We start from the raw sequence: 12,726 nt of genomic DNA on the forward strand, positions 1-12,726 counted from the left end.
TGATCATGATACTTTTTTCTTCTTTTCTTTATTTTGCTACAGAATACAGTCGAAGTGAGAGAACAAGGTATATACAGGTAGACCAGACGAAGATTTCAGAAAACCACGCTGAGCACAGCTTCTTCGTCCACTTCGTCCGTATCCATGGTGATGTCGGACGAAACGTCATGTAAAGCAGGAGCGGGCTTACCGAGATTCGTCTCGCTATACTCACCATCACTCTCGCCCTCTTCATCGTTATCATCGTCATCGTCATCGCCATCGCCATCGTCGTCGTCGTCATCGCTATCATCGTCACTGTCGTCTTCCTCCTCCGCTTCAACCTTCTCCTCCTCTTCATCACTCCCCGCTGCCTCCCCATCAGAGATGATTCCAGGCGAACCTTGATCAAACTCTATGAACTCGGTCTGTTCCTCGAATCCACCCTCCGCTTCTGTCCCTTCTTTCAGAGCTTGCGTTGGCATTTTCTCCTTCCCCACTTCTGGAACAATCGCTCTGCCCTTCTCCGCTCTTAAGACATGTCTCAAGCCACATTTCCCCTTCCTCGAACAAGTGCCCTTCTCTCTATACTCTTGACATTCCCAAACATGTAGATCGGGACAAGTACCCGCTTCGCGATCACACCAACCATCTCTTGCGAACGCTTGACAGACAGGAGCGTCATCCGACACTTTCACGTGTGGATACAGACAATTAGGTTTGGAGCAAGTGGACGTCGCTTGGAACCTGACGCAGGAAGGGGTATTGTGTGGTGATGGAGTGTGTGAGAGTGGACAAGCGGAAGGACCGAGCTCGCATTGTCCTCGAAGGGATCGAGCACAGATGGCAACTCGACTCGGATCATGTTTGTTAGGACATGTCAGACCAAAGTTGCACCGGCCTAAGAGTCAGTATGTTATAAGTTCAGTAGAAGTCATCAAACGAAGAGCGAAGGGAAGAGGCGAGGAGAGAGGGAGAAAACCAGAAAAGTCCAAAGGTCAGTCGCTCCCTTTGTCGTCCGCACCAACGCACCCGTCTTGGTAAAGTATCGACAGGGTTGATCACCCCGCGTCGAGCTGATCGTCATTAGCTCTTGACCCACTCTATGGGCGCAGCCAACTCACCCATTTCTCCGCAACACCAAGTTGCCCCTTGTTGTTCTTCTGTATTTCTCGCCACCAAAGCTGAGACGCTTCCGTGTGGGTGTGTATCCTCCTGCGTTCGTTGAAGGTCCGCTCGGTGAAGCTTCTGCGCAAGAGTACACATACATCAGCGTCTGGTTTACATATCGGACATGGCTTGAGACAGACTCACCTCCAATCCTGGTGAGCTTCTTTCCATCCTGCTCAAACTGGAAGACGATTCCATCGATGACGACCTGTTTCGAACCATTCGAAGTTGCTGTGGTCGAGTTGAGAACTTGTACTTGCGGTGGTGCTCTGGGTCGTTGCGTGAGAAGCTTGGCCCTATGAGAGCAAAAAGTCAGCCCCTTTCCTTCTGCAAATGGACAATGAGAATCGCTGTCTCACCTCTTCTCACTTGTCATCAAGCTCATATGACCAGTCTTTCCTTTTCCCTTCACCCATGTCGTAGTGGTAGTCAAAGTGGAAGTTGATGCAGTAGCAACGTTACTCTCAGGAGGAGGTGATGGTGACACTTCTCCAATCTCCTTATCCTTCCCCGTGACTTTGCTCGATCCAGCAGGATGCGTGATCGATGCCGAGCTCGAAGGTCTAGAGGGTTCCGCCGAAGAAGGCTTGCTATTATTCGCCCGTAAATCTAGAGCATACGATCCGCCTCGTCCTCTCCCTCGACCTCTTCCTCTTGCACCAGGGGCAGAATATCCTCTAGGTGCAGGTCGACCTCTGTAAGGGTGATAGGAAGATTGACTAGTCGTAGAGTGGCGAGATATCGCTCCTTTATAAGTTGATTAGGTCAGCTCTGACTCCGAGCAGCACAGGACTAGCTGAGGAACGTGAACACACCTGATAACTTTGCTATTTCTTGTTGTAAGAGCCATTTCTGCCTCTCTTGGGGTGTCATTACAGGTGCCATGTTGTATGAATGCAATGTACAAGGACTGAACGATCAGAGAAAGATGAAGCAAGAAAGTGACGAAGTGAATTGCTGTTTCATGAATGTTGACGGCGGCAAAGGAAGTTATCGACCATCGTATAATTGCCCAAAGTGGTAACTCATGTTTCGATTGATGTCTGTGCGCACAGGTCATAGTAGACGGACAGTCCTTTGGCTCCCATATATACAGCATGTATGAGGGGATACAACGCCCTCATATACATTCATATCCGTTCCTCTTCCTCTTCTCTACCGCCTCTTTCACGTTCGAGTCAAAATGTTCTTCTCAGACGACTTGTTGACGAGTAAGAAGGGATCGTGAGTTCGCTTCTCAATCTCTGTGGCACTAGTTCGTGGCGCATGGGGAGGATTACCAGCTGACAAGACTTCGGTCCTTCCCTCTTCCACCGACAAAGGTTTGGGATCATCTGGTGAGTCTGCTAGCTAGTAAAGATGCCTAAATCAGCTCCGGAGCAGATACTGACTGAATTGCCTTCTGTGAACAGGCTCATGGCCACCCTTGGTCCTCGAAACAAGAAGATCACGAGGAAACAACTCACAGCGGTAAACCTCGCTCAGACGTGCGATCTTATCGCTCAGCCTCCGGAGCCTATGGCATTGAGGCTGAGTGGTGCACTTTTAGTAGGAGTGGCGAGGTGAATTCAGCTTCCCAGTCTCCAAAGATTGTTCAACAGAGTCGTTGGGGAAAGCTGATAATGCGTTTAGGGTGTACAACCAAAACTACGAGATATTTTACTCGGTGCGTTTAATCTTTCCTTCTTGCTTGTTTCTCTTACTTGATTCTCCCCCTCTGCTAACCCTGGGCATACCACATGACTTTTACTTGTTTTCCCACAGGACGTCAGCACCTTTCATTCCAATCTCCGTCGATCAATCGCTACTGACTTCAACACCTCTGTCACTGGCGTGGCTACCGGCACGACCGGTCTTGACCTCCCAGGCGGAGGCAAGAGCAAGTGAGTATAGTGCTCATTTTGCACTGGAAAGAACGTCATTGACAGATCCGTCTGACCGACTTGAATCTACAGGCCCGATCAAATCACTTTCGCGGCGTCAGACTATCTTTGGGACACCGAGCTTGATCTTGAATTCCGACACATCGTGAGTATGGAAACCAAAACTTGGGTCCGTGCAGAACTGAGATGTATGAACTGTTTTAGGATTGGAACAACCCATTCGGAATCGGTCGAAAGCGTCGAGCATCATCTCAGCTGTCGTCACAAGGAACTCAAAGTTCTCAGCGAGAATCTGAGGAGGAGGAAGAGGAGGAAGACGATGAAGAGGAAGAAGAAGGTTCTGAGCAAGGAAGAGATTTCAAGAGAAAGAAACGTCAGTCAGCTTACTTCTTTATGACGTGGTAAGGTGTGCTGATGATACGTCTTAGTTACTTCTTCTCCCGCTATTGGGGCCTATGATCCTTTCACAAAGACTCGAACATCAATCCATCACCACTCGGACAGCACGGGTGGCAATCTGTATGCCGGTCTCGACGTTCATTTCGGTGAAGAGATCGACCTTGGACTCGATCTCAACTTTGATGTTCCGCCAGGCGCAGATGATAGCTTCTCCGGCCCATCTGCTGGAAGAGGTTTCGAGCTTCCTCAGGACGAGGATATGGGTGTAGGAATGTTCGATGCTGGATTCGACATCCAAGGGGAAGGGTAAGCTGCGTGCTCACGAGAAGTTTGGGACATTGAGCTGACGCTCTCCTCAAGACCAATCCCTACAAGGTCTCGTCAAGGCAGTGTCGTCCCAGAAGTACGGATCACGAACAGTCGAGAAGGCTCAGTACTGAAGAGTGCGCTCAAGCGACCTCATGCAGAAGGGAGTCCTCAGGGGTCGGTCGAGGTCATCGAGGATCAACTCGATGTGACCAAGAAGAAGAAATTCAAAAAGGTCAAGAAGGTTACATTTGATACAGTAGGTCCTCAGAAGCCAATGACAAAGCTGACTTCGCCAGGACTTGGAATTGCCTAATGAAGAAGAGCGAGAACTTAGGCGTCGATATGCAGAAGCGATGAAAAACGAACATCGCGAAGTTCGTTCCAAGGAGTATGAGAAGACAGTGGCATCACAAGCTTCGGCAATGGTCGACAGTATTGGAGGTATTGAGTGTAGGTCACATGTTGGTATCTGGAACACACGGAACTGACAAATCCTCGTTGCAGTCTTTGATTCTGAAATGAACGATCTCATCTCTACGATTGCTCAGGTTCCAAAGTTCAAGTGGGAGCTAGACTTGGCAGCCCACCGTCAAGGCCAGCCGCTTGCATCTATCGAGGAGGAAGCGGAACGAGAGGACCAACTTGTCCGTCAACAAGTAGACGACTTCGATGTTTTCGGTGCAGGCATGGGCGACGTTCCGGGAGTGGATGTGAGTATTCTCTGTTTGAGGAGAATAGTGTGCCGCTGACTGTGGGTGCACAGACAGCATACCAGGATGTGAGGTCATAGACCGCTCAATGCACAACAAGCTGACCTCATACTTCTTCAGGCCTTCCAGGACTATGAGATCCCTATCAGAGATCCTAGCGTCAGGCATGGCAGTGAGGTAAGTACAATAGCTTGTTGATACTTATGGTCATGCTCACGTCTAGCAGGGCCTCGACTTGGAGTTCGGGCGTCGAGTTAGTCAGCAGAGTCAACAAGGAGTTCTGCCTGTGAGTTTCAACTTTCACTGAGATGAGATGGAAACTGAAAGATTGTCAGTGGGAGGAGCGACCCCGAGAAAGATCTGCAACTCCTGGTAAGCTGACCATCACTGACCAGTGAATGAAGCTGACCCTGCAAGTACAGGCTTCATCGATGCAGCGGACTCCTCCTTCTCGGCGGCGTCTCTTCGACTTAGCGTCATGACCCCTCAGGAAGCTCGGTGAGTGACGTCAGTAAGCAGATCAGAGGTTGAATTGATTCATTACGCTTGGCAGTCTTCGATCGAACAGTCGAGGAGTCTCGCTTGCCGGACCTGGTTCTCTCCGACGACAGCGTCAGCGTTCAGGCTCGCTCATGAGTGATCGACCGGATAATGATCCCCTCTTGCTTGTCCAGGGGAGTGACGATGACCTTGAGCGTGAGTCGATTTGACTTCTTCAATCGGAATACTTTTCCGTCATTCTGACCGAAATCAGTTCCTGAAGGCGAGTTCGACCTTGGATCCCTCGCTCCGTCCCAACAAGCGAGATTGGACAACTTGCCAAGAGCGTTTCGTCCAGAAATGCTCGCCACTCTCGAGAAACAATGTCGAGATTTCTTCACGTACGTATCCCCCAAGTTGACGTACAGAGAGAGGAGAAGCTAACGCCGCCCGCGTTATTACCAGATACGTCGAGAGAAAGATGATTATCCACAAAGCCGAGGAACTCGACTTTGAAGATTTGGCACCTGTCGAACCTGTCAAGAGCACCAAGCACGTTGCCGCACTTGCATTCGTGAGTTTTTCGCCCCAGAATACCTGGCATCAAACTGATCATCTATCGCGGTCACGGTAGTACGATTGCCTCAGTAGGTATTCGATGCGGATTTAAAAATCTGTTCCACGAGTGACCTGCATTCTGACAATTACCGTCTCTCAGCTCTTGCCACGAAGAAGATCCTTTCCGTCAGTCAACCGGTAGCATGGGAGAGTATCGAGATCCGCTTCGCGGTTGATAATTAGCGCTCTACTTTGCTCGGATTGTCATATACCTTCTCACTCATACTTCCCTCATCCTCATCTCACGATCCATGGAGCCTGCGCAATAACATCATTCCTGTCAGTACCTGTATCTTACCTATTATGCTTCTCATGCTACGACATGCATCAATCATCACATGTTCATACCATCTCTCACTCATCAGCTGATAATGGTAATCCAACATCTTTCAACCCTTTCCCTCCCAATAACATACCTCCACTCTCACCTCGTATTCCCATCCCAGAATCACTAATCTCTACTTCCCCTCCACCAATTTGCATCTTCCCGCTTCCGCCCCCGCCTCCGGCTCCAAGGGGCACTGTCACTCTCGGTGAGAGAGGTTTGCGCGATTGCGTTTGGATGATATCGCCAAATACCATATCTCGATCCGCTGCTGCTGTCGCTGCTTTGAGTGTTTTGGCAGCTTTTGCGGCTGCTTCGGAAACTTCTTTCTCTTGTTTCCGCTTGATATACCTGGATTCGACAACACCATTGTTAGCTCACGACGCACACAAAAACGCTCAGCAGTCGCGTCTTCAAAGCAAAGCAGTTTGTCGCGCTGACGAGGTCTAGGTATGAGAGGACAATGAAGAGATCGTACTCACAAAGCTGTACCTGGTATCTTTTCCGGATTTGTACACTGCTTCAACCTCTTATCCACATCTTTCACTTTCTTCAAATCCAACTCTCCACCACCACTCTCAATCATCTGCTCAATCTGCTCCAAAATCTCTAACAATCTGCTCTTCTCTATGCCATACGGTAAAGATCTCTCCAACTTCTCAACATCATCATCATCGTCGTCATTCAAAGAAGGTGTACTGGTTCTAGTCGACGACGAATTTGCGAGGGAAGTATATCGTTCGTCTAAAAACGTATCAACGAGCGACTTGTTGGCTAGTCGTAAGCATGCTAGGGAGATTTGGGATGGGGTGTAGATGAATTCGGCATCGGTGAGGAGAGAAGTGGAGAGGTGGGTGAGGGCGATAGGGAGTGCTTTTTGGATCACCTCGAAAGGTGGGTGAGGTTGGTTCTGTGGTTCCAGGGGCAATACCATCAGCGCCAGAAACAGACTCAGTATGCATTCCCAGCTTCATATAACGGCGTTATCCACCGGTGCCAGGGTCTTTGCCTGAGTGAACGGTGACTCCGCCAACCCCAAGCTTCACGACAGCACAGCACAACCCCCCGACCGCTAGTTGAGATGTCTACACAGCGCAATCTCGTTCTCCACTCACCTGCATATCCAAACTCCATCCTCGCAGCGCCTTCTCCCCACCTCTCACCCAGAATTCAAACCCAAGCGATTGTGCCACCAAGAATTCTGTATCGAGCACGTCTGCCGGTGTGAGTTTTGAGAATTTCGAGATGAAGGTGTCAATGAGGACAGGGTAGTTTGTGGTTTTGGCAGCTAAGAAAAGGCATGTCGGCCTGAGGGGTGGGCGAGAATGTCAGCCATGATGTATCATGTTCAAAGGACAAAGCGCAGGCCACCAGTATCATATTATGTGACGAAGACGATAAATGACAGCCTAGTCACATAACCAACCGAGATAGCATCGCCTGCGTACCACGTATACATCCCACTCACATGATATTCTTTGGATGCCACTCCATCACGCTATTCTTCAGATAAAACCTCTTCAGATAACTGATTGCGGTTGACTCGACAACTTCCGGCAGACCGAACCCATGTCTGCAGATCTTTGAGATTTGAGAACAATAAAATCGAAGGAGGAGTAATTCGTCGGTTACTGTCAAGTAGGTCGTGGGTGAAGGAGGGGTCGTATATTCATGTCCGAGAGATTGTTGGGCTTCCTATGAGACAGTACGAGAAAAGGTCAGTCGAGACATATACGACATTTTAGACATCAGACATGTTGGCTGGCACGGACGCGATCGAGCTGATGTGTGTACCGAGGGGCCGGTTGAATTGTAGTTTGAGTTGGTCGACACAACAACATACCTTTTCCAGCTCCGTATTACGCGCTACGACCTCCACAGATCTCTTGTTCAGCTCTTCTCGTATCTCCGCGAGTGAGGAGGGCGAGTATCGCCAATGTCTGAATTGAGAGGTTTCGTGGAATGGTGATGGGCCAGGTACGAGGGAGGTTGAGGGGCCTGCTTCAGGCTGTGACGGGACGGTCATGCTTGGGCTTGTTGGAACGTGTGTAGTAGTCGGTAATATACAGGTAGCATGCAATGCTGTGCAATGAAGCTTGTTAAATCTCTAGATGCTGTTGCAGATGAGATAGATGTGTAAGGACAAAGTCGAGACGCATCAGATCCAAAGCTGCGAGTGGCCAAGTCCGAGATAACGAGAACGGTGCGAAAGTGACAACGACAACATGACGACAGCGCTAGCCGAATGACTGAACTAGTCTACATTCTCAATTCACCTCATATTACATCTCAAGCTCACTTCACTCAAAGCTCATAGATATCCTATCACGCCCATCGCCTCACCGGATAGTTCTAGCGTCAAAGATACATCGACATCGCGATGCGTCTCCACTCCCTCACCCTGCTAGCCCCGCTTCTGCTCTCCCTCCCTTCCACCTACTCCTTCTCATGCTCGCTCTCTCCCTCTTCGATACCGTACGACCTCTCACCTCTCACTGGGGTCAGAGAGACTAGCAGAGTGTCAGAAACACCGCCTACGACGTCAGAGGCGAAAGTGTTCATGGAGTTGTGTAAGGAGGGAGGGTTGGGTAAGGAAGATGGTCTGTCGGATGAAGACCAGGTGGGTGTCACAGATTCAGTCATAGCCTCAACTCTCAATACCACACACAGAGGACTAGCGGCACGCTTTTCAGTCCCTTTTCTTCTGTTCGCTTCATGATCGTTGCAATTCCCCATATAGATGACTGCAATGAACGTTTTTGACTGACATATCCCTTCATTAGTGCCCATCAAACACCCGAGTATGCGTCAAACTTACCAACCACAAACCCTCATCCTCTGAGCCGGATCGAATCACAGCCGTTATTCCTATATGGACGACCGATATCCCTGATGAAGATGTGTTCACGACGCCAATGGGGAAGAATGGTGAAGAGGGATTGAAGATATATGTGAATGGGCCAGAATATGCCGGGTGAGTGGGAGTTTGAGGGCATACTGCTTTTTGCGGTCGTCTTCCTCATGGTCATACTCCACATCTACCCGTCCACCTACCCTGCATGCTTGCGTCCTACTCTGAATCAAGATCACATCACCTCGTCATATAACAAGCTGACAACAATTGCTCTAACCCGTTCCGCAGCGTTCGACAACATCTCAACCTTTCTCTCATCTGCGATCCCAAATCTGATACTCCACAACCCACCCTCGTCTCATTCACAGCCGGTCTCCTCTCCCTCGAATGGGCTACACCCGACGCATGTCCCCGAAATGGAGATGGGGACACGCCGATATCTGATGGAGGATCCGGTTCGGGAGAGTCTGGTACAGGAGGATCAGGAGGGGGTTTCTTCGCTTTCCTGAGATTTGTGTTCTGGTTGGCTGTGATTGCCTTGGTGCTATACTTCGCTATTGGTGAGTGAGCATGACAACTCTCCTCCTTCTCTTTTACCCCTTTCCCTTTTCCTCAGCCCAAGATCGCTCCTCATTGGAAGCAGTAGAACCGTCACAGAAATGTGAAGAAGTTCGGTAATCTGATCAAGGCGAAACCAATTGAACGTAAACTGATCAGTTTATCGCTTGTCTCGCAGGCATATTCTACAACCACCAGCAATACTCTGCAAGAGGATGGGACCTCATCCCTCACCGCGATTTCTGGCGCGAAGTACCTGTCCTCTTACAAGATCTCTTCTCGCACGTATTTGCGGGTCTGAGAGGCGGATCGAGCGGTGGTGGGCGAGGTGGATATAGTTCGTTGGGATGATGAAAGAGGGGTCAGGAGATAGATGAGTTTTCAGTTCTTTGCAGTGCATATTTAATTATGATCATGGATGATCTAGTGCTTCAACGAAGTCATTGATTGCGGACAAACACAACTGGAAGCAGCAATGTGAACTGACGATCTGCTTGCGGTGTGATCGACAACTTGACTGTACTAAAGCAACGACCTGACTGGAGATGACTGTCGTCGTGACCCCGATTCATGACAATCCAAATTCATCTATTTGACAATAACTTTTTCGACACCTCACGCCATCTCGGTTTTAGGCGGGCTACAAAACTGACTTGCTTTTTAAACCAGCACACACACACACACAGCTACTGACGTATATATACATCGCATTTATCCCACCTTAGATATTGGCCTTGAGCTTGGCCCAGAATCCTTCTGGCTCGGGCTACGTACAATCTCAAGTATCAGCTTCCTCCGTTGTCTCCCCGTTCTTGCGATCCGTTTAAGGGCCGAATGGGCGGGTACTCACCTCGGAGGGGATATCTTCCGAAGAACCAGAGACAAAATCCATATCCTCGTAAGCAATCTTCTTTGATCGATGAATGATCTTGTACCCAAATAACAAGACCAAGAAGAATGGTACTGGGAAATAATTGGTGATGAATCCAGAAGTGTTGAAAGCGTGAATGAAGGATGCGAAACCGCTGAAAATGACGACAATCACGCAGACTGTCAGACCATAATAACTGAGATACGGTTGGAAAGGTGCTCTGTAAGGAAGTGTTGATCGATCGATTTGATGTACTCGTAGACCTTTGTTCCATCGGATAGAGGTGAAGAGCACACAAGACCAGGAGATGATACCACAGATGGCAGTCATGTTACCGACTGTGGACCGTGGTCAGCCTATGTACGTTGCAGTCTGACCACCGCTTCTGGAGCTGCAGGCAGATTACACTTACAGTAACTGAAGACTGTACCGGCAGAATGACCTGAGTCGGCAGCCATGAACGACAACAAGCTGAACGCAGCCGAAACACAAACACAGACCCAAGGCAATCCGTCCGACCTAGTCTTCAAGAGATACTTGCTAAACCATCGAGCGGAATGTCCTTGGATAGTCAAAGCGTATAGCGATCGACTCGAGATGTACATGTCTGAACAGGCCGCAGACCAAGCGGAGGAGAGTAGCGCCGCGTTGACAATTGAGGGCAGGACGGAGATTCCGGCGTTCTTCATGGCAATGACAAAGGGGGATTTGGCAGCTGTCGAGGAAAGCTTCAGGGAGGGATCGGTAGGAGAGACAAGGAGACCGATCTGGAAGACGTCCCATGTCAGTCAGTTCCTGCCTGTTCCGAGTAAAATCGATCTAGCCAGAGTCGCAACTCACGAGGAAAGCGCTGGTGAGGTAGACTATAGGGAGATTTGTGAGCAAAGCTACTTTGAAGAGGAATGACCTGCAACTCACACAAAGCGAGTCTGATCCACACAGTCTTGATCGCTCGTGGTACTGATCGACGTGGCTAAAATCACTTCTATCAGTCCTGCACCGACCCCAGATGTATTCTTCCACTCACGTCCATCGTCTCCGCCGCCGCCACCGCAGTTATTTCAGAACCTACCACAACTGTCAGTTTGGCACATATCGTCTAGATCGACTGATGCCCCGTACCGATGAAAGCGAATGCAGCGCTGATCAAGACAGAGAAGAAGCCTAAGAACCGTCCTTTTGCACCTTCTATCCCTTGATATTGGACAAACCCGCCAGTCTCGTTCCAGAATCGAAAACCGATAGTCTCATGGTTGGGTCCACCACCTGCAGTGATGATGATACCAGCGATGATGAGACCGATAATCGTGATGACCTACATCGTAAAACGTGAGTATGAGGTAGGCTGGGGATGAGGATCAGTGGCTGACTGACCTTGATGGAGGCGAACCAGAATTCACCTTCGCCATAAACTCGGGTACCGGCAAAGTTTATCGCCCACTACATTAGGTCAAATGCTCGAATTAATATCTATAACGGAAAATGCGATGTACGGATGCACTCACGACGACGATCAGCAGTAGACCGACCCACATCGCATTGTTGCAAATGCCAGTGGTGCAGGTATCGTCGCCTTTGCCTTTCGGAGTCCAGTACGAGACGAGAACAGCAGCCGCGGAGATCTCCGCTGGAAGAACGACTACATCGGGGTATCAAAGTAAGCTTGATGTCTTTTGGACGGCCATGAAGCTGTAACGGGGGACGGAATACTGACTGATATAGCTATTGAACATAATATACTGTAAGCACTTCTGTCCTTCTCAAGAAAGACACGGGGTCAAACTTACTTGAACCACCACAACCAACCCATTGCGAAACCCATCTCGGGCGCCACAAACCTTCCAGCGAGAGCATACTGACCACCTGGGATCGGGAATTGAGCGACCATCTCACCGAGAGAAACCATGACCGAGTATAGGAGGGAACACATGACGCAGTATCCGATCAAGAGACCGGCTGGACCACCATTGGCGAGATCTGAGGCCGTTCCAAGGAAAAGACCTGTGCCCTATGAAGGGAAGAGCTCGAACATTAGCTGCAAGTTTCTCTCGATTTGGGTGAATGGGAGGTGAGACTCACAATGACACCACCGATGGCGATCATTTGGCTAAGTCACAGAGGTCGGTCGTGGTCAAATCAGCACAAGCGGCAAGAACGTGCACTAGATACAACTTACACGTGCCGAGGCTGCGCGTGGAAAGGATCAGTCAAACGTCCTTGTAGTAGAGGCAGTCCTCTTCCAACTCACCTTTAAAGTTCTTTTCAAGCCATTATGGGGTAAGACGTCTGCTGGATCTTCATCCATAGCATCGAGCACTTGATGGTCCTGGACATGCTTCTCGGACTATGCGGAACAGCACACAAATCAGTGCGCGGTCCTCCCACATGACGATCTGCGACGGAAGCGACATATCAGAGTGCAAGATGGAGCTTGGACTCACCTCTGAACCGAGTCCTTCGTTTTTGTGCGACATATCGTTCCGACTTGTTGATTAACCACTGCTTTGACCGACAACAAGAAACTGAAAATTCACAATACAGATGAGACGAGGGGAAAAAGAGTAGTCGCG

General features: G+C 49.5%; 5 protein-coding genes across 5 annotated transcripts; 2 read left to right on the top strand and 3 right to left on the bottom strand.

Annotated features, from left to right (window-relative positions):
• Positions 1-95: 95 nt before the first annotated feature.
• CI109_104243 (uncharacterized protein) lies at positions 96-2,034 on the bottom strand (the record flags this gene model as incomplete). Its single annotated transcript, XM_032004019.1, has 6 exons — positions 96-880; positions 1,012-1,055; positions 1,104-1,227; positions 1,294-1,445; positions 1,509-1,896; positions 1,965-2,034. The coding sequence occupies 6 exons, from the start codon at positions 2,032-2,034 to the stop codon at positions 96-98; spliced, it is 1,563 nt and encodes a 520-aa protein (XP_031861621.1).
• Positions 2,035-2,332: 298 nt separating this feature from the next.
• CI109_104244 (uncharacterized protein) lies at positions 2,333-5,731 on the top strand (the record flags this gene model as incomplete). Its single annotated transcript, XM_065967462.1, has 21 exons — positions 2,333-2,373; positions 2,472-2,486; positions 2,562-2,711; positions 2,782-2,815; positions 2,914-3,032; positions 3,105-3,177; positions 3,237-3,405; positions 3,461-3,737; positions 3,792-3,981; positions 4,037-4,190; positions 4,245-4,450; positions 4,504-4,518; positions 4,571-4,627; positions 4,677-4,736; positions 4,786-4,822; positions 4,873-4,948; positions 5,004-5,146; positions 5,205-5,331; positions 5,396-5,504; positions 5,565-5,577; positions 5,649-5,731. 21 exons carry the CDS (start codon positions 2,333-2,335, stop codon positions 5,729-5,731), a joined length of 2,148 nt encoding a protein of 715 aa, XP_065823534.1.
• A 171-nt stretch (positions 5,732-5,902) lies between these two features.
• CI109_104245 (uncharacterized protein) lies at positions 5,903-7,899 on the bottom strand (the record flags this gene model as incomplete). Its single annotated transcript, XM_032004017.1, has 5 exons — positions 5,903-6,224; positions 6,356-6,783; positions 6,989-7,181; positions 7,342-7,568; positions 7,717-7,899. 5 exons carry the CDS (start codon positions 7,897-7,899, stop codon positions 5,903-5,905), a joined length of 1,353 nt encoding a protein of 450 aa, XP_031861619.1.
• A 354-nt stretch (positions 7,900-8,253) lies between these two features.
• Positions 8,254-9,636, top strand: CI109_104246 (uncharacterized protein; the record flags this gene model as incomplete). Its single annotated transcript, XM_032004016.1, has 4 exons — positions 8,254-8,493; positions 8,657-8,847; positions 9,016-9,287; positions 9,464-9,636. The coding sequence occupies 4 exons, from the start codon at positions 8,254-8,256 to the stop codon at positions 9,634-9,636; spliced, it is 876 nt and encodes a 291-aa protein (XP_031861618.1).
• Positions 9,637-10,006: 370 nt separating this feature from the next.
• CI109_104247 (uncharacterized protein) lies at positions 10,007-12,630 on the bottom strand (the record flags this gene model as incomplete). The annotated part of the gene is made up of 15 exons (XM_032004015.1): positions 10,007-10,051; positions 10,136-10,494; positions 10,569-10,923; positions 10,997-11,019; positions 11,075-11,129; positions 11,184-11,224; positions 11,279-11,471; positions 11,531-11,596; positions 11,662-11,795; positions 11,871-11,878; positions 11,944-12,164; positions 12,236-12,263; positions 12,333-12,343; positions 12,405-12,500; positions 12,598-12,630. 15 exons carry the CDS (start codon positions 12,628-12,630, stop codon positions 10,007-10,009), a joined length of 1,668 nt encoding a protein of 555 aa, XP_031861617.1.
• Between the last annotated feature and the right edge of the window lie 96 nt (positions 12,631-12,726).

The sequence above is a fragment of the Kwoniella shandongensis genome, chromosome 7, assembly GCF_008629635.2.
Source record: "Kwoniella shandongensis chromosome 7, complete sequence".
Taxonomy (NCBI): domain Eukaryota; kingdom Fungi; phylum Basidiomycota; class Tremellomycetes; order Tremellales; family Cryptococcaceae; genus Kwoniella; species Kwoniella shandongensis.